The sequence below is a fragment of the Homalodisca vitripennis genome, chromosome 4, assembly GCF_021130785.1.
Source record: "Homalodisca vitripennis isolate AUS2020 chromosome 4, UT_GWSS_2.1, whole genome shotgun sequence".
Lineage (NCBI taxonomy): Eukaryota > Metazoa > Arthropoda > Insecta > Hemiptera > Cicadellidae > Homalodisca > Homalodisca vitripennis.
The window spans coordinates 60154758-60174026 of record NC_060210.1 but is presented as its reverse complement, the minus strand read 5'-3'; the positions used below and the strand labels follow the sequence as shown (position 1 = coordinate 60174026).

The following is a 19269-nucleotide window of genomic DNA, read 5'->3' as shown; positions in this document are numbered from 1 at the left end:
TTTTATTTCCATTATTTAAACGAAATTTATTTAATTTGCAACGTGATTTGACTGAAAAAAATAAATACTTGGTTTAAATTTATAATTACCTCTTAAGGGCTCGTGAACAAGTCATCCACATTTGTTTGATTTACAAAATAAATAGAGCCTTACGTTACATTTCAAAGTTTTATTTGCCAGTTCAGGGACGTCTGATTATTTTTTGTGTTAAAATTATATTATTTTTAAACTAAAATACTTTTTTTAATGTTTAAAGATATAGTTAATTTTTTACATGACCTATACTCAATTTGTTAAGTATAAACCATTACTGGGAATCCCAGCATTTCATTGTAAACTTTAATAATAATATTATGAAAAAAGCTATTATTGTAAATTGTAAAAAAACCATACATGTAACTAGTATTGAGTTCCTATGTTAAATATTGAGTAAATATGTATTTAATATCGTACTCAGAATGTAAAGGCTTCAATGAGTAAGAAACCGACTCGATTAAGTAAACAATATTTAATAACAAATAAGAAAATAAATAGTGAGATCTACATCGCTACATAAATATTTCAGTTGAAGCAGTCATTGTATAAAAAGGAATACAAAACATTTGGCTTTAAACCTACTAACTACGTGAATATATACAATATTATATTTTCTGATGATGTTTAAATATTGATGAAATGCGATGGCAATACTGGGCGGTAACAGGGCGAAGCGTGCACGAGTTTCCATTCAATCTGAAACAAAAAATAAATCCTTTTAGTTACAACAACATCATGCGGAATAAAGTATTAATTTTGTTTTGATTGTTGTAAGATAATTTTAACAGTAAATTAATCTTGTGTTAGTTTTGTGGCAAAACTAAAATAAAAATTTTTATAGTCCTACACTTTCATTTCGTTCAGATTCAATATTGTAAAAGAATAAATTTACAATTGTGGAGGTTAGCACATAAAGATTTACTTAGTGAGAACAATTAAGCGAGAACAACAAACTAATCTAAACCAACTAAGTACTGAATTAACTTGACATCTCAGGCAGATTATGGCTTTAAGTTAATAATTAGCTGATAAGGGAAGAAGGGTTAGAGATAATCTGCTTCTATTTATACAAAAAGAGAAGACCAGGGTTCAAGGTTAACGTCTAGCTAGTTATTTTACAATAGTGACCTTAAGTGATTTTTCACTTAAGTCAATTGTATGCACGGAAGTGGCCAATTGAATAGGTGCTTGCCCCCCTCAAGGCTTCTTGGGAATAATTTAAGTTAATCTAGTAGAGTGAACACCAATTGAAAGTCATTGTGATATTAGTTACAGACTGAATTGTATTTTAAGATAACGAAAATGTTTCAAAAATGTGTCAATGGTTTTACTGCGCTCTACTGACTATTTTTTTAACTGAATTAAAATCCAAATAAGTTAAATGTACACTGATCAAAGTGCACTGCTTTATTTTGAATTATTCTTCAAATACAGTGATTCAACAAACCATATGATAGAAATATCGCAGGGATATGCATCTAAACCTATAGATCAAGTTTTGTAATTAGAAGAAATTACTTCAATAGCATACTCAAGGACAAGGTCACTAATATTAGGACTTCCTTTGAAGTTCAAAATTATAACTGTTAATAAAAAATTGTATTTTAACAACTGTATCTAAACTATAAAGGATTAAACTTACCGACACAAAATGATGTGCCTCCATTCCACCCGGTTTGTTCATGAAGTAGCCTCTTTGAGTTTCTTGTCGCTTTGGCTTTGGCGTCTGGAGTGGGAGGCGAATTGGATTCAATTTGGACCGGGTGCGTCCCTCGGGGATCGAGCCTATTTGCCGATTGGCGCTCTGTAAAACAAATACAACATTGATTCACTTACTTCTGCATCCAATGGAAATTCGAATCTGGTTTAACTATAGCGAAGCTTTTTCTTTGAAATCAATACGAGATAGAATTTTTACTAGTTTAAACACTTACAAAAACCTTATCGTCAGATGAAAATGTACACTAATACTCCCTTATCCCTTGGATTACAAAAAGGTGGTTCGGTCTCCCTTCTAAGTGTTTAGTATCCTAATTATATTGACTTGGATTAATAATATTTCACCTGATATTCCTTTAGGATAGCAAAATGTTTCGCAGAAAGCTACGGCCCCAAAAACATAGGAACCAGTGATTAACCTTGCGGTTAACATAACAAATATAGTGAGAGAAGGTTATTGCACCCGCAAGGCCAACTGGCCCGGTGACTATAGGAGATACCCGTATCCTGCAAGGCACTTCCTTAGCTCCGGAACTGTTTCCTGGGCGTCCTTGCCCGTGCCGGAAGAGTATACTGTACTTTCAGCCCGATACGATAACGCTACCGGAAATTCTGTATAACAAGTCGTAAATATCGACAACCACACCACCACGCACAGTGTTAAAATGTATAGGTAAAGAATCGGAGTGTGAAGGAATACCTAGATTATTTTCTTTAATTTTGGTAATTCTACTGCACATTATTTCCTGCCCTTTTTTTAATAACTTGCAAATCAATTACTTTCATTTCCCAGATAAACAAATTATTATGTTTGCCTGTCAGCAATATTTTTACAGTTTGAACCACTTTTAATCAACCGTGAATGTTTTCAGAGTAAATAAACAAGTTATCATGATACATACCAACGTCCTGGCGATAATAATACCACAGCCCAATGCAGTAATTATTTTTAAACTAACTCCTTGGCATGTTTAAAAATTACCAAATTTTTGAAAAATTGTTTTGTAAAGCTAGGGAAAAAATCATTACATTTAGTGTATAATTATTTAAATATACCTAAAAATACTACATTGAAAACTAATTTCAATAGGGTGCCCTATGTATTACTGTTAAATTTAAATTCCAGATTTAGAACAATATTTAAATACAAAGTTTTATTTTTGTAATTACATTATGTGTAAAAATATCTTGATCTTTATTAAACACATTGATAGTTAAACAGACTCCAGATATGCGAAGGAAAGAATTCATATTGTTATATTTATTTTTACTGTACTTTGTTTGGTTTAACTTTGATTTCAAATTAGCATGTATTAATATGTATTAAGAGGAGTTTGGCAAAATGTTTTACGCTAGTTTACCGACTTAAATTTTTTTAATTGTTCAAAGCCAAATGTATGGAAACTTGAAAAGAGGCTTAATTGATTAAGGCAAAACAGTGTATATTCTTACCATTAAAATGTTGATGCCAGTGGCGAAGACACTACATTCTTGACGTTCATACATTCTGCGCACATTCACCGCACTGCACATAGTCCTCAAATATTGAGCGAAAAACTTTTTCATAGAAAAAATATTTAATAAGAGTGAGTCCAGAAGTTTAGGATGATTACTTGCTGGCAATGGTGGGTGTCTTCTTCCTCCAGGAGAGAGGGGAAGTGTTGAAGATGTTGCTCTTCCTGCTCTTGCGGGTGCTGTCGAGGCGGATGAGTCTGTCGATCACTTGGCGGATGGTGGAGTGTTTGCGGTCGAATGGGTTAGGATACATCTTCACTGGACGAAGCGGTTAGTCTTCAGAGAAATATAATGAAATTCAATCGTATGAAACTCGTAACTTCTTTGGATGCCGTTCAAAATGATAAACACTTGAGACGAACACGTGTGAGTTGTAAGGAACTAGTCGGAGATACGAACTGTTAGCAGCAAACTGCACTACTATTCTGAGGCGCGGACACACGAGTTATCTTATATACTAGCAACAAGAGAGGCGGCCACCGAGCAGGGCGCGCCTGGTGGGGGCTTGACGTACGAGAGCTTGTCAACACTGCCTCTGTTTACAGCAAGCGTCACTGTCAATGGCGCGACGTCAGGCTCGCTGTTATCTGTGGACAGTAGGTTAGCAACTACGATAGTTATTTTTCCGCTGACGTCCCATGGAGTACGAACGGGTTAACGACTTTTCGAATATTTAAAACTTTTATTTTAAGTTAACAAGTAGCCAATACAAGCTCCATCTTCAACAGTTTGCTCTTTATTATAGAAATATAAAGTGCTAAACAAAAATTAATGCTATTTTCCAATTTTTCACATGCACTTTGGAAATATTAAACTTGTTTTAGTTTTAAAGTTTATTATAAAGACAAATACAAACCACTATTTCTCATTTATTGAATGATACAGTTCAATTTTGAGTATTTAAGGAACCAGGGTACAGTTTACAGCAAACTTTACATGAACTTATGTAATTTATCTACACAATTAAATTAATAATATTCCATATTCAATTACTTTTTTGTAACCAATCTCCCTGAGTATGAGAGCATTACTTGTTAAACATTACACAAAAATATTCTTTTTACATACTTGATATTTCCTTATTACTTATTATTGAATTCCTAGTTGAACGTATTAAGCCATAAATACTGCATGGTAGTATTGTATGTTAATTTAATTATAAAACATAATTTACAATAAATACTAACGAAATACCAATTTTAAAGAATACAGAGCACAACACTGTGAAGAGATATGAGATCACTCATATCGGAAAATGCATAAATTATGCACAGATTGCTTAATCTTAGCCATAACTAAATGTACATTGGAAATGTTATTTTTTAGATTTATACATTACTTGTTTACTTTGTAATGTAGTTAAATCAAACCTGACTGATTGATTATTAAAACCATATATATATATATATATATATATATATATATATATATATATATATATATATATATCAATAAACATTATATGTCACCACTTGCTGTTAACAATTTACACAGATGAGAGATGTTTTGCTCATGAATTACTATACGCACCAGTGGACTCAAAGTTAACATAATCAAACCTAAAAATACGTTGTGGTCATAATATTGTAAACAGTTCATTGTCTCTTTTCTCCCTTCTCTCTCATAATATCGCTAGTGAATTATGGATCTATTAGACAATAGAACGTGCTTAAAATGTCAGCATAGAGGCTGGAACGAATTGACGAGTCTGACGCTGCCAGTTAGGCAGACTCACCTAAAGCAGCCTTTATATATGTAGTTTCTTTTATTTTCCATTACATTACAGTATTTCACATTTTCCTTGCGTAATTTCGCCAGTAATATGTTTGTGGGATATAACCAACAGATTAACTCAAACACATGTAACTTTAATAGCGCAAATTATTTGCAATTAAAAGTTACGTGAGTAACAAGCTGTTCAAGTAAATAACAATAGTTTTATAACAAACAATTTGAAAGTTGATTGCATGTAGCGTGTGTATTGATGTTGTACTATTAACGATATATGGATCAATTCGTAACAGTTTGGCCAACCATTAGTAAATTTTACTGTTACTCATTAGTTTCGTGACCTTTTGGGTGCTTAATGAATGAACTGCAGCAATTAATGACGTAAAAACCAATAGAAGGAAAGAAAAGAGATGGCAGGTTGTTTCACACGACCATTGTCCCAATATAGGCCGTAATTAAAATGAATCAGTCCCAATCAAACTGTACTCTGTGATTTGAATTATTCGTACATTCTCTTTGTATTCATGGGGGTTTTCCTATGAAAACATTTACGTATTAGGTTGATAATTAGTTTTTTATAATAACCAATAAATTGTTATACATTTTTTTCTGAATCTTAACATGTATGTAAAATTGTTTATAGCACTTTAAAAATGATATAACGTAGAAATGATTATTATACAGGTTTAAAACACATTTTATTCCAAAGATTACAGTGTGTATTGTAGTGTATTCTATTTATATATATTTAAAACAATTTATACAAATAGTATGCATTTTCATACAATTATACATTAAAGCCGATACATTAAAAACTTGTATGCCAGCAATTTGTTTAGTAATAATTTTTAGTTTACAATGATTATGTTTCTTTTACTATAGACTATATTATTATTAACTGCTTTAATATTTAAATATTATTTTTATTCCTTTTAGGACAGTTTGTATAAATATGTAAATATATTTTATAACTTTCAATATTCAAAATGTACACATCTGTAGTCTTTTAGAATTATAATAAAATAAACATCCATTAATGACTTCTTCATGTTTAAACGCGCATTTATACATACATATTTTGATGTACCAATAGCTAAGCTTTGAAGTTGGCTAAGTTTTTTTCGTTCCCTCAGCTGTCGGTCATAATCAGTTGTCTTGGTTCAAATGTTATATTTTTTTAGTTAGAATTTTTAATTTTTGAAATTATTCACACCTGCAACTGAGGAATTGAGTTATTTACCTATGCTGTATCAACATTACCTACAATATTCCGTATTTAAAACCAAATTAAAATATATAAAAACTTTCACTGAGGGATTTTAAGTTATAAAATGTAATAAACAAATTCGGTATTGTAGTTTCTTATAGTTAATATAATTATATATTACATATATTTTCCTTAAAATATTTTATTGTTCCAATTCCTATTCGAAAAGAAGTAGTTTTCAGTTAAATAAGAGTGGTGAAAACATATGTGAAAGATTGGCGTTTCCAATAAAAATAACAAAAATTGTGCCTGTAAAGTTTAAAATGATAAAGCCTTTTTTTATGATACAGGATGCATCTCATATTTGAACATTGATTCGTCTTAATTAATATAAATCTATCTTTTTAACTTCCAAGAGGATTAAAGATCTCTACGAATAGAACAATCCCATTAATATCATCCATCAGTAGTCAACAGGTAGAAATTTAAGCTAAGCATACACAAAAATAATTTAGTCCAAATGAGGAAGAAGGTATATGTCATCCAATATTGACTTTCTGCTACCTAGGTACTACGGTTACACGGACAAACAAACCCATTCCTGTTTTCTGGTCCTGCAACTATTTGAGTAACAATTCCGGAGTTAGCATATGTCTAGTCAATCAGTCATGAACACGGTCCAATGTAACCCATTTAACCCATCTAATTGGAGGTTGGGTATTGAAGATATTGTAGATCACAAACTGATGCTGAGGATTTTTAAAGTTGGTAACCTTAAGACTGCCAATCACTAATGAGTATATATAAATCAGGCTCTCAAGTGGATAGAGTTTTCGTGCATATGTACTTGCCATACTAATACCGCACTGGCTTTATAGTGCGGACCTCAGTTCAAAAATATATCTCAAGACTCTTGTATCCATTTCACGATAAATTTTGCTTAAAACATCTATTTTTACTAATAAAAAAACATATTTTTAAACTCTCTTGTTGTAAACACTGGTAACGTGACTTAAGTGCCAGCACGAGAGATGTTCATAATGGAATGGTGTTCAAATTAACGAGTCACAGATGTGAAACCCAGTAGAAAGACGAAGGTCAATGGTCCAGGGACGGGGAAACCCAGCTTGAAGCGGCCGCGCCGTGCCGCAGAACGGTGGAGGCGGGCGGTTCACATTGCTAGATGATTGCTGTTTACTGCTAAGTGTGTTGGCAATGACGCAGGTAGCGATGCTGCACCTGGACCTCCTTCTGCAGTTTATGTTCAGACTGGCTTTCTCGCATCGTTCACCCTTGGTCTAATCTTCCATGTAGCTCGATTGTCATTCTATTACAACACACGATCCCTACATAGTATAAATTATTCTTGCCAACACAACTCCACTATATTGTTAATAAATTCCCGGAAACTTTGAACTTTTCAGTTGCACTTAGGTTTAATTTGAAAAACCGACCCAGAATGAAATTAATACATACAATTTTCTTATCAATCATTGTACTCCATACATTAACAACAATTAAAGTAAAGCCTTATGAAATAACTCGGAATTCTCAGCTTAAAACAACACAAAAGTGTCAAAATTTAGAATGAGACATGTATATGTGTGAAATATATTAAATTTATGGGCTGAAGATAAAGAAACATATACGATCAACTCTTACCTCATATATGGTTCTATATAAGTATATACTCTAGGAAATACGGGTTATGTTTGGTAGTGGATTGCATGTACCACGGATTCGGAAGTAGCTCTTATGTAAAAATATGTTATTAAATAGATGTGCCATCAAAGCTTATGTTATGTTCGTTTAAAGTAACGAAATGTTAAGCTAAGTAGCATATATTAGCAAACATTTGCTTTATACTTGGCTTAAAACTCATACTAAAAACCAAATACTCAATTTAAATGTTTCATGAAACCTACGAATGGCAAAAGATTCTAAAATTTAATCAGAGTAGCATGTTTAATACGCATTCCGCATATTTTTGTTTTACATTGTCAATAAAATTTTCTTACATCCATAAAGATACTTGCAAAAGTCTATACGACTATTATGTCAAACAATCTGATTTCAAATTTGTTGCAAAGTAAGAAGTAATAAATTGTAGCTTATTATTTTGTCATACTTGATTTTATTGCTATTAAAATTTACAATTGTAAAATTATTATTAAGATGGGTACACATTTTAAAAGATTCAAATATTGAGATTCCTACTTCAAAAAGATGGGCTGTGTGAAATATTTAAAAAATAATAAGATAGGTTGGATTCTTAAATTATATCTTGATGTTATTTCTTCAGCTCAGTCAATCCATGTGGCCTAAAGATCGTTAAAAGGTACATCATGTACAGTTTTATATACATAATAACAATGCCTTTTATTTTAAATGATTTTGTTTTGAATAATTTGAATCCCAAATTAGAGCTTGGTCTTGGGCGTAAATTTATGATAGATTTATGAATCTATATTCTGATTATTTTTCATCACTTAGCTGCACACCTTTTCTATCCTTTAAACGCAATTTCGATATAAACTTAAGGATAGAATAACTGAACACTGTGAAATCCCAAATGTTAGAAGAATGTACTACGTAGGATTGTGTTTGTAAACTTAGCTCACGAAATTATTACTCATGTATACGTAACAGTTTTATACGTTCTAATGTCCAATAATCGTCGATTCTACTGCGTATGATTGTAAAACCAATCGTCAAATTTAAATGTATTTTCGTAAGAACATTGATTAAAATAAAGCATCTAATTTTCGTGTATTATCTCTGAGCCTGACGTTAAGGGTTACAGGTCGAGGTTATCTTCTCGCCCGATGTAAGTTCAGCCAAAAATAGATATCAATAGATTTCTGTGCGGTCGGATATTTTGTAATAGGTTTCTTTGGAAATACATGTAAACCATTAAGAATACCCATAATTGTTAGATAGTGAAATCTTAACTGCCCATACGCAGTTAAAGGTTAAACTTACCTACTCTGTACTGGTCAATCCAAATACTTAGTCTAAATCAGAAAAATTATGTCTTACTCTTGATAAACAAGCAAAAGCTATGGTTAAAGTAGACTTACACCATAAAGTTATTTCAAATGTTTCGCTGTGAATTGAAGCCACCAACCACCTTCAACTATTTACAACAGAGATTACTGTAAAATAAGGGGAATCTTCACAGAAAACTACTCGTTCGGAAGCAAACCCAACTTATTTCACAGAAATCAAACAACCAATTCAGTGTAGTTGTGTACCCATGAAAAATGCCTAGTCGGAGTACAAATGATACTTAAAGACAGACTAACAGTATAACTAAGTGTGTAAAACTACTTTATGGGGCAAAGATATGAGACATCAAAATGACCGAAATGGATAGAAAGATGAAGACTTAACTTCATTATATTGGATGAATTCACTTTTATCAATTTACTTTTTTTAGTATATCTATTGGTAATATATTTTTTATTATATCTGATAGCAGGAATATTAACCATTAGTTCTAGGCAATTGAAGATTTGAAAATAGTTGTATTTCGAGCTAATTAGTAGGCTAAAGTAGTTTAAAACAGATAGAGAAAGTTATACATGACTATTAACTATACATATATATATTCATAATTACACCAGTCAACATAAATGTCGATGGCAATTTCTACTTCAATAAAAGTTGAAAAATGTGACAGTGATAAGCATGCTATAATCCAATCCAATGAAATTTGTCAATTACTACATCTATAGTCAAGACTAGATGTGAATTATATTCATGTACTTTAAAACATTATTGACACGATCCAACGATGAAATTAAATGTACCATCGTTAGTGCTAGTACTTTAGGATTCCACACCATTCCATTTATTTCTGTCTTAGATGGGACATGTTTACATTTGCTGTATAACAATTGAAGTAATTACAATGAACTATCCTAACACTTTCACCCACTATATTTGAAGCCACTGTTTTTTGTTCCAGTATTGTCTTCAAATATTATAATCTTTCAACTAACCTAAATTTAGTATGTTATTATTACTTTATTAAGTAATACAAAAAGGCTGCAACAAACAGGCTCATGTATTGTTTTATATATCAACAGCAACTAATAAACATGAAGAATATTGGTAGACTTTTATAACTTAAAAATATGTACATTTCACCATAAGACCATCAGCATTCCCCACCTGACTCCGATACAGATGTGGGCGTTGGTTACGTTGCTTTTGCGTCGTAGAAAGCGGTTCAAATCGGTGAAGTTTCATCGGTCCACTAATTTAGCTTGTAACTTAGAAAACGTTGCATTGATAAAAATCTAACTCTTGGCAAAGCTGCATGCAAATTTCAAAAATTATCAGACAATATTTGATTAAAAATATGTGTTTTGTAAGATTTTATTGCAAAAAATAATTTCTTTAATGTACGCGTATTTCAAAGTACAACACGCTCTTAATACAAACACTGTTCTACATTAGTTTCGATGGTACATGTGTTGTTGACCAATGGTGACTTTCCGCAGCAGGCCGAAATAGTTTAAGAATTTAATTTTTTATGCGTTTGTGAACTAAAAAACCTCAATTAGTTCCAAGCGATCAATAATCAATCAATATTACAGCAATTATGAGCACGTCGTAACTTTTCATCAAGAGTTAGGACCTATGTTGAAAATGTTGTTAGGCCCTTAGGTAAATGAAAATCTTTGTTCACTATACGATGTGAAGAAAAAAATTTGGAAAAAATAATGAAAAACGAAAATTAACGATGTTCTTTTGATTATCACATTGGATCAGTGGCGTAGCATAGGGGTGGGGGGGGGAGCGGGAGCGGGCCGCACCGTGTCACCTTTTTTTGGGGTGACACCCACCCGGTCTCTCAACTTTAAGAACAATGTACAAACAAACAAAAAATAAATCGCTAGCACAAAAATCTTTTTTCGGGAATTCTTCCAATAGCTCTATGTATAATTCGGGGATTCCCGCAAAATAGACTGACGCTGTCGTGAGGGATTCCCCTCCCATGTTTCGTGACGTGTGTTGTGTTTGGTTGCGTCAATAATTGTTAAACGTGTATTATTCTATAGTGATAGATAAAAAAGATTATATTCATGACCTTTATTATATAAAATGTATTGCTTTTTGTTTTCGATGGGGTGACTCCACCAATTTCCGCACCGGGTGCCACCCAAGGTAGCTACGCCACTGATTTGGATTAATAACAATAACACAAACAATGGTTAAACATAATATTCGTCAACAGTGAAAAAGTTACATACAAAATTATCTAGTTTTAACTGTTATTTTTAATACAAGAGTTATCAATAAGAACATTATTAATAGCTTTATGGAGAAATTTATTAATTTTATTTTCTCTTAAATGCCATATTTTTATTATCAGGGTTCATTAAATTTTCATATAAACGATCCGACTTATAGATTGAACCTCAATATTATCTTTAGTAAAGAGACCGCTTGTTAATGGTGAGCTTATCAAGGTCAGGGGCCTCAGATAACTGTAATGTGTAGTGTTTCAACTCTTATCTATAATATAACCAAATATTCTTTCGCAATATTCAGTTGAAAGAGCTGAAGAATGATATTGGCTGAAAAGAGTTATAGTTACATTTTTCCTGAGTTCAATTATGTAGCATATTTGAGTAAAAATATAAAGAAAGTTAAGTGACACCACGTGTCGCAAAATAGGCTTCACTCAGGTTCCACGCAACATTTCAAGTCTACAGCTCATTTCGTACTCGAGATGTACTTCAGAATGATACAGAAAATACATGTTCAGATCTCAGACAGACAGACAAAAGAAAAATTGAGTCAGCATAGTGAATGGTTGGCTTCAATAACGCTCAGCCAAGTATCATGGTTGGACATTGAAACTATTCTTGAATCCATAGAAATGACGTTTCATTCACAATTTAAAGTTTAGATGTGAATTCTTTCTCAAGTATGTTGTTACATGATATAGTCACATTTTTTTTATTAAGTTAGGTTTCATATTAGTTTTTAAATAATCAAGGTTTCTGTAAGCTTGAGGGGGGGGCACTGCAACGCTATATTTCACTGAAATCAAATCTTGTCATTAACTTTTATCAATGAATGTCACGTATATTTCTTTACTTTTTGAATAAGGTTAGTTCTTTTTCTAATATCATGCGGGCAAATAAACAGAAATCATTTGTTAAGCACTTAGAGTGATAGGCTTCCCTAACGCTCAGTATCTCATATCCAATTTTTATTCATCAAATAGTTTGATATCTATAGCGTCTCTCAAAAATTGTGTTCTAAACACCTTGAAAATATTCAAAACTTTAAAATACAGTAGTGACAGAATAGGCTGCACAACCACTACATTTATATCATTTTCACGTCTCAGCCAAGCTATGTCTGACTTCAGTCGTCACTGAAAAGTTATTATGGTTTCTTGACTCTGCCTGGCACAATAATTACGTAGTGTAGACCAACGGACATGTAAAAGATCCAATTAGGTGAGTGAAGCATATTCTATGCATACCCAGTTGGTCTTTATAAATATAAAATTCTTATGGTTAAGAACATATGAAAACATATGATTTTAGTTCTTCAATCGCATATTTGTATGTATTATTTACACAAGAATATGCTATTAAATTATTAATCTGTCAGTACGGCAACATGACAGTAATAATCATACCTCTGGGATATTTGAGCCCGTTATGTACACATAAATTAGTGATCAAGCAATTATTAGTGGCTCATACGTCATAGCTTGTCTTGAGAGGCAATACTATACTTATGATCGATTGTCCACTAAGTTGGAGACGAATATAGTGGCTCCACTTAACAAAGTTACTTTACGCAAGGTATGTTGGCAATATTATGTAGTCGTATTGGTAAAAACTATTTAGTAGTTATTGTCTTATACAATGTTTTACAATATTAATTTAATTTGTTAGATACTAAATACTGAGTCATTTTCCATTGTTGTTTGTATTGGTGCAGTGTAAAAGTACGCATTTGCATTGCACTCAGTTTGTTTACGAGTTAATTTGTCCTGCGATTTTCTCGTTACGCTCCTGGTTACACATCAAATGTTCCGCTATTTCATGACGAAAACATATGTTTGTTTTTGTATACGTCCGTATGTATAGAGGATACTTTTCGTATGGAGTTTGATTATTAAAGTTTGGTGTGGAAATACTCATCTGTATTAAAATAGAAAGGTTAATGGTTTATTGGGACTGTTCTCTGCATTAGTGTTGTCCGCTGTGGAGCAACGTGAAGCCCCCATAATGATTCGGAGTCTGGCGTGGTTTAACCTAGTTTAATTATATTGTTATTGGTTAGGTGTTATTCTAGCTTCAATAATAAGATAAACAATTTCTCTTCATTGTTTTTTCCTATTTTGCGTAAACAAAAATAGCTTCCTGGATCAGAATACAACTTCAAATTGTCTGGTTAATATAGATTTAATTCACACTGTATGTATAAAAAAGGAAGATATTGTGTAGGAAACGATAACGGGTTTTTACTCTTAACCAGTATAGCCTTGTTGATCAAGAAGAAGAAGAACATTTCCGAAACAACAACATGTTGACGACCTCTGGTATTGTATTGTATGTCACCCCAGGAAGCGAAATTTGTGGCCCACCACTCTCTCGCATCTCATATCACACGGCGTGTCCTCGGTTTAATTCTTAAATATAACATGTGCTTTGTTAACAGAGTGGTCAACGCATCTATACAGAGATAGAGCACTTTCTATCCATCAATTTCCCGCCGCTGCTGTTACAAATCCAATGGAATATATTTTAGTTGAGTGGCCCGCTGTACAAGTTGTGGAATATGCGTTAAACAACTCGAACTCTTCGTCTCGGTTAAGTAATACATATTTCCGTAATGTGATAAGAAAGTAAAATATAAAAATTAGTGTTTTACGTACCAAGTTTTACATTTTTACATTGGCCTTAACCATGGAGACGACGAGAAAATCGTACAATAAAACATTTTCGGAACAAACTTAGTATAATAACTGGCACTTCGTCGTGTGATATAGTAAAAAATGTTATCGAGTCACGTTAAGGATTAATTAGCAACATTTTCGTCAGGGTTTTGATTACCTAAACATTATTATGTGTTAAATTTTGCTAGCCTGTTAAATTTTATAATTCCAGAATAATGCAAATGAAACAAAGACAGGTGATAGGATGTACTATTTTCTAATAAAAAAATCAGTTTATTTCTATTGTTCTAAACCGAAAAGTATGTCAAAAGTGTGTTAAACTGATGTTTGATGGCTAGAATGAATAGGGTTTGAAACGTTTTTACAGTTGCATTGATCAACCTCGGAGATATAAATTGGAATTTCACAAACTTTGTTCTAGGTATTTTACGCTAGAAATTCATAAATTGTATAATCCTAGAAGACAAGATGTTTTTACGTAGAACGCGTACTGAGAAAGCCCGACCTTCAGAACCGGATCTCAACCTGAACCTGTTTACGATCACACTAGAATGTCACTTGTGGGCGTAAGAATTAAAAAAAACTATTTTTATCAGTAAATATTATGCATTAAATAACATGCATTGCGCAACTTAAACATTTATGTGATGTAATGTTATCAGCTGTCAGAGTAGAAAGGAAGCTATGCTATAAATGTTATATTATTATACTTTGGAATCGAAGAAGAAACAATTTAACCTTTAAGGGACTGGAAGTTAATGATAAAACTGCCGACTACAGACATGTTGTGCAGCAGTTATGTTCCAAATGTTTGGAACCAGCAACAAGTTATGGATCAATACACCCACTTGGCAGAAACCGGGCTAGTATCGTCACTCATACACCGGATGGACCAAGACATTCACTAAATCATGTCCAGTGTGAAGTGTCTGAAAGGTACGCCTTATGTAATACAGAGGGTCAACAAGTACGGGACAAAATATCACTTCTGTTGAAATTAAGACATGAGTTGGAGCGTCAAGGGGAGGTGGAATTTATCTCTATATCACAATCATATCACCATTCACGGCATCAAGTTTTCTTGGACTGATGGGAAGCTGATATTCGGGTACCTAAACGGCGCTAAAACATTAAGTGAGCTGACTGGTTATGACTTCATTGAATTCCTGACTATGCTGGAAGATGAGGATGATGGTGGCCGACCGAGGAGTCAGCGGACACCTTCACTGGGGACTAACATGTCTATTTCAGTACTAATCCAAATATTACAGGAAATACTCTTTTATTAATAAAATCTAATGCTCTAAAGACAGCATGAGAGGTTTTTAGGTTCTGATAGGTCTTTTTTTAGACCTGCAAATCATAAAGTTAAACCATATTTTTCACACTAAAAACAAGGCTTGAGTGAAATGAACAACGTTATTTTACAGTGATTTCAATAGAAAATTGTATGTTTTGGCCAATGGTATTTCCCATTTTCATACATCGTGTTAATATTATACATATATATTATATATATATATATATATATATATATATATATATATACTGGGTGTATATTATGTCTGGAAACACCCAAATATATCCTTTAATAATTTAAATATAAATTTGAAACCTCTTACAATCGTGATAGAGATTGGGCATCTACTTTTTGGAACAATGTTTTGTTATGTCACACCAACGGGGGACGTCCTGCCGAGGGTATCGTGAATATTCTTAATGGAAGCCTATACCTTGTGATACATAATTTTAAAGGTAATAGCTTACTGAATTGAATGCCACAAACCGCATCTCAAAGGAATTATTCTATCAGAAAATAGAGCATTTTTAGTATTGAAAATTTACTGATGTTCAACAATGTACAATTGTAATTTTAACATGGTTCTTGCCACAAAATGTGTTTACACTAATTTTTTAGCATTTTTTAAATGTTCAACTAAAATAAAAATAAACAATTTATTTTTAAGCTGGTTTCATTATTACAAATTTACCAGTTTTTATTACAATGAATAAAACTTATGAGTCACTTTCTCTGATTACTTATGAATCTGTACTTGGTGTTTTCCAGTCAGCAGGAAGGTTTAAAGAGACAAAGGTCACTAGCCTATGAGAAACATTATTGTGTTATTAATCATCTGGTCTATAGGTTTCAGTTTGTTGAGCATGGAGCTTTCACTAGACAGGTCTAAGCTTGGGAATTACAAATGGACAAAGGTCATATCATTCCTGTCGAGTAATCAGTGTCTCTGAAGCATTGCTGTCAACAAGTTTATCTAATTACAGTAGTTCAGTTTTTATTTGGCATTTTAATGGAATTGTCTGAAAGAGAACGAATTACTCTGTTGATGATGCGAGGATATGGCGATCGTCAAAGATCTTATCGGGAAGTTTGTAATTTGTTTAATGACACTTTCCCAGAAAGGAATCCCATAAGTGTTTCAACAATATCAAAAACTATTGAGCGTTTTGAAATGACAGGGAGTGTACGTAATCGGCCAAAGTCGGGTAGGATACAATCTGCAACAGATGAAGAACATGCACTAGATGTTTTGCAAACATTTATTGAAGACCCACATACATCGCTCAGAAAAGCTGCACAGCAACATGATATGCACCCTATGTCTGTGAGTAAGATTTTTGAAAATTAATAAATACAAACCATTTAAAGTTCATTTAGTCCAACAGTTAAGTGAGGATGATTACGACAGAAGAGTTGAGTTTTTGTGAACTTGTGATGCGCAAATGTGATGACAATAGAGATTTTCTGACCAACATACTATTTTCTGATGAGGCAACTTTTTTGCTAAATGGCAATGTTAACAGGCACAATTGCCGTTACTGGGCTAGTGAAAACCCACATTGGATTACTGAGTCCCATTCACAGCAACCACAAAAACTGAACGTATGGTGTGGAATTTTAGGTAACAAAATTGTTGGAGACCCTTTTTCATCAATGGAAATTTAAATGCCGAACTTTACTACAATATGCTCCAAAAAATGAAATAAATCCCAGCTATTCAAATTGCATCAGGAGAATACTTTGATAATGTATGGTTTCAGCAGGATGGTGCTCCACCCCATTATGGGGAGACAGGTAAGAGAGTATTTGGATTTAAGGTTTCCTCATAAATGGATTGGCCGAAGAGGAGAAATCGAATGGCCTCCAAGATCTCCGGATTTGTCACCAATCGATTATTTCCTATGGGGTCATTTAAAAATCCAATGTTTTATAGAAGAAAAGCCTCATAATTTGGAAGACCTAAGAAACAGGATTATAGAGGAGATTGCTTTGATAACTGAAGAAATGTTAGGCAACTCTGTCGAATCATTTTTACACAAGATTGGCTCATTGTCAAACCGTAGAAGGAACACAGTTCGAACAATTGCTTTGACACCAAATGCAGGTAAAACGTTTGTTGTAAGACTTTTCTAACAGCATACATTATTTTTTATTTGTAATAAGAAATCAATAACATAAGTATTTCCATAATTGTACTGTAATAAAAACTGGCAAATTTGTGCTAATAGAACCAGCTTAAAATGAAATTTTTGTTTTATTTAATTGAACATTTAAAAAAATGCTAAAAAAATTAGTGTAACACATTTTTGTGGCACGAACCATGTTAAAATTACATTGTTGAACATCAGTAAATTTTCAATACTAAAAATGCTCTATTTTCTGATAGAATAATTCCCTTGAGATGCGATTTGTGGCATTCAATTCAGTAAGCTATTACCTTTAAAATTATGTATCACAAGGTATAGGCTTCCATTAAGAATATTCACGATACCCTCGCCGGCAGGACGTTCCCCCGTTGGTGTGACATAACAAAACATTGTTCCCAAAAAGTAGATGCCCAATCTCTATCACGATTGTAAGAGGTTTCAAATTTATATTTAAATTATTAAAGGATATATTTGGGTGTTTCCAGACATAATATACACAGTATATATATATATATATATATGTATATATATATATATATATATATATATGGTTTATATATAACATATATGGTTATTATATAATACATATGTAATAAACATATAAATATATGGTTAAAAAAATATATGTATATAATCGTTTTTTATGTTAAAATGTGGTTTGTTAAATATTTAAAATTTGTCTACGTTGAAGCTTTATAAATAATCAAAATTTGTTTAAGCAAATAAATGGTTTAAATAAAGTTCGTACCCTATATGATGTCAAAGTCTACATGAATTTTGAATGATTCCAATAGATATATACCACACGTAACAGCGTGTAATACAATACTCAATAGATATTAATATCCCATGAATACTTATACCCATTGAATAGATGCAAATTTGTTCGTGGCATATAATATAATCGTAACATCTTTTAGAATAAGCTAGAATTTCAAATAAGTTTGTGTTTTCTTTTGCGTTATTGTATATTTTTAAAATGTTTATACAACCCATTTGAATAATAATTTCAATAAAAAGCATAAGCTAATTAAGTTTCTTGGCGTTAAATACTTATTGGGTAATGTCTGGATAATTCTTTACAAGGATAGTAAGGCCATTATATTTTATCTGTTTATCCAGTAAGGTGGATATAGGTAATTATAAGTTCATACTATCTATGGCTTTAATCATTAGTACATTGGAGCAGTTATTATGTTTTATGGGCGAGTACAAACCCATTTGAATTTTTTAAAGATTGGTGGTTTTGGAATGTTTACAGTCATGATCAGCATATATATCCTATCGCATATCCACGTTACCCCAGATTAGTATACATTACAATTAAAACAGAAGTTTTATCTTGTGCGAGCCGCAGTGTACTACGTTGGACCGCAACTAAATTGTGATACATAATGATCTGACCACCTATGTGAATAGGACCAAGGACCTGACACGGGTCCTGCCCATGACCAGCGAAAAATACCGATCCACACGTCATCCTCATCACCATCATCACGACCATCAACCGTACCAAGATGGTTCTAGCCATCGTTTGCAGGTATTCCGGATCCATTATGAGCTTGTTAGTGATGGTGATTTGTTTTACAATCTTGCCTACACCGTTCCATACAATGTTGACTTCTTATTTTCTCAGTAGTTGTTAATTTATGCCTCGGTGGAAACTTCTTTCTCGGAA

General features: G+C 32.5%; 1 protein-coding gene across 1 annotated transcript; it reads right to left on the bottom strand.

The window, feature by feature from the left end:
* Nucleotides 1–489: 489 nt before the first annotated feature.
* On the bottom strand, nt 490–3341 carry LOC124359356. The gene is made up of 3 exons (XM_046812034.1): nt 3208–3341; nt 1679–1840; nt 490–732 (listed from the first exon to the last, which is right to left on the bottom strand). Exons 1-3 carry the CDS (start codon nt 3319–3321, stop codon nt 661–663), a joined length of 348 nt encoding a protein of 115 aa, XP_046667990.1. The 5' UTR covers nt 3322–3341; the 3' UTR covers nt 490–660.
* Nucleotides 3342–19269: the final 15928 nt, after the last annotated feature.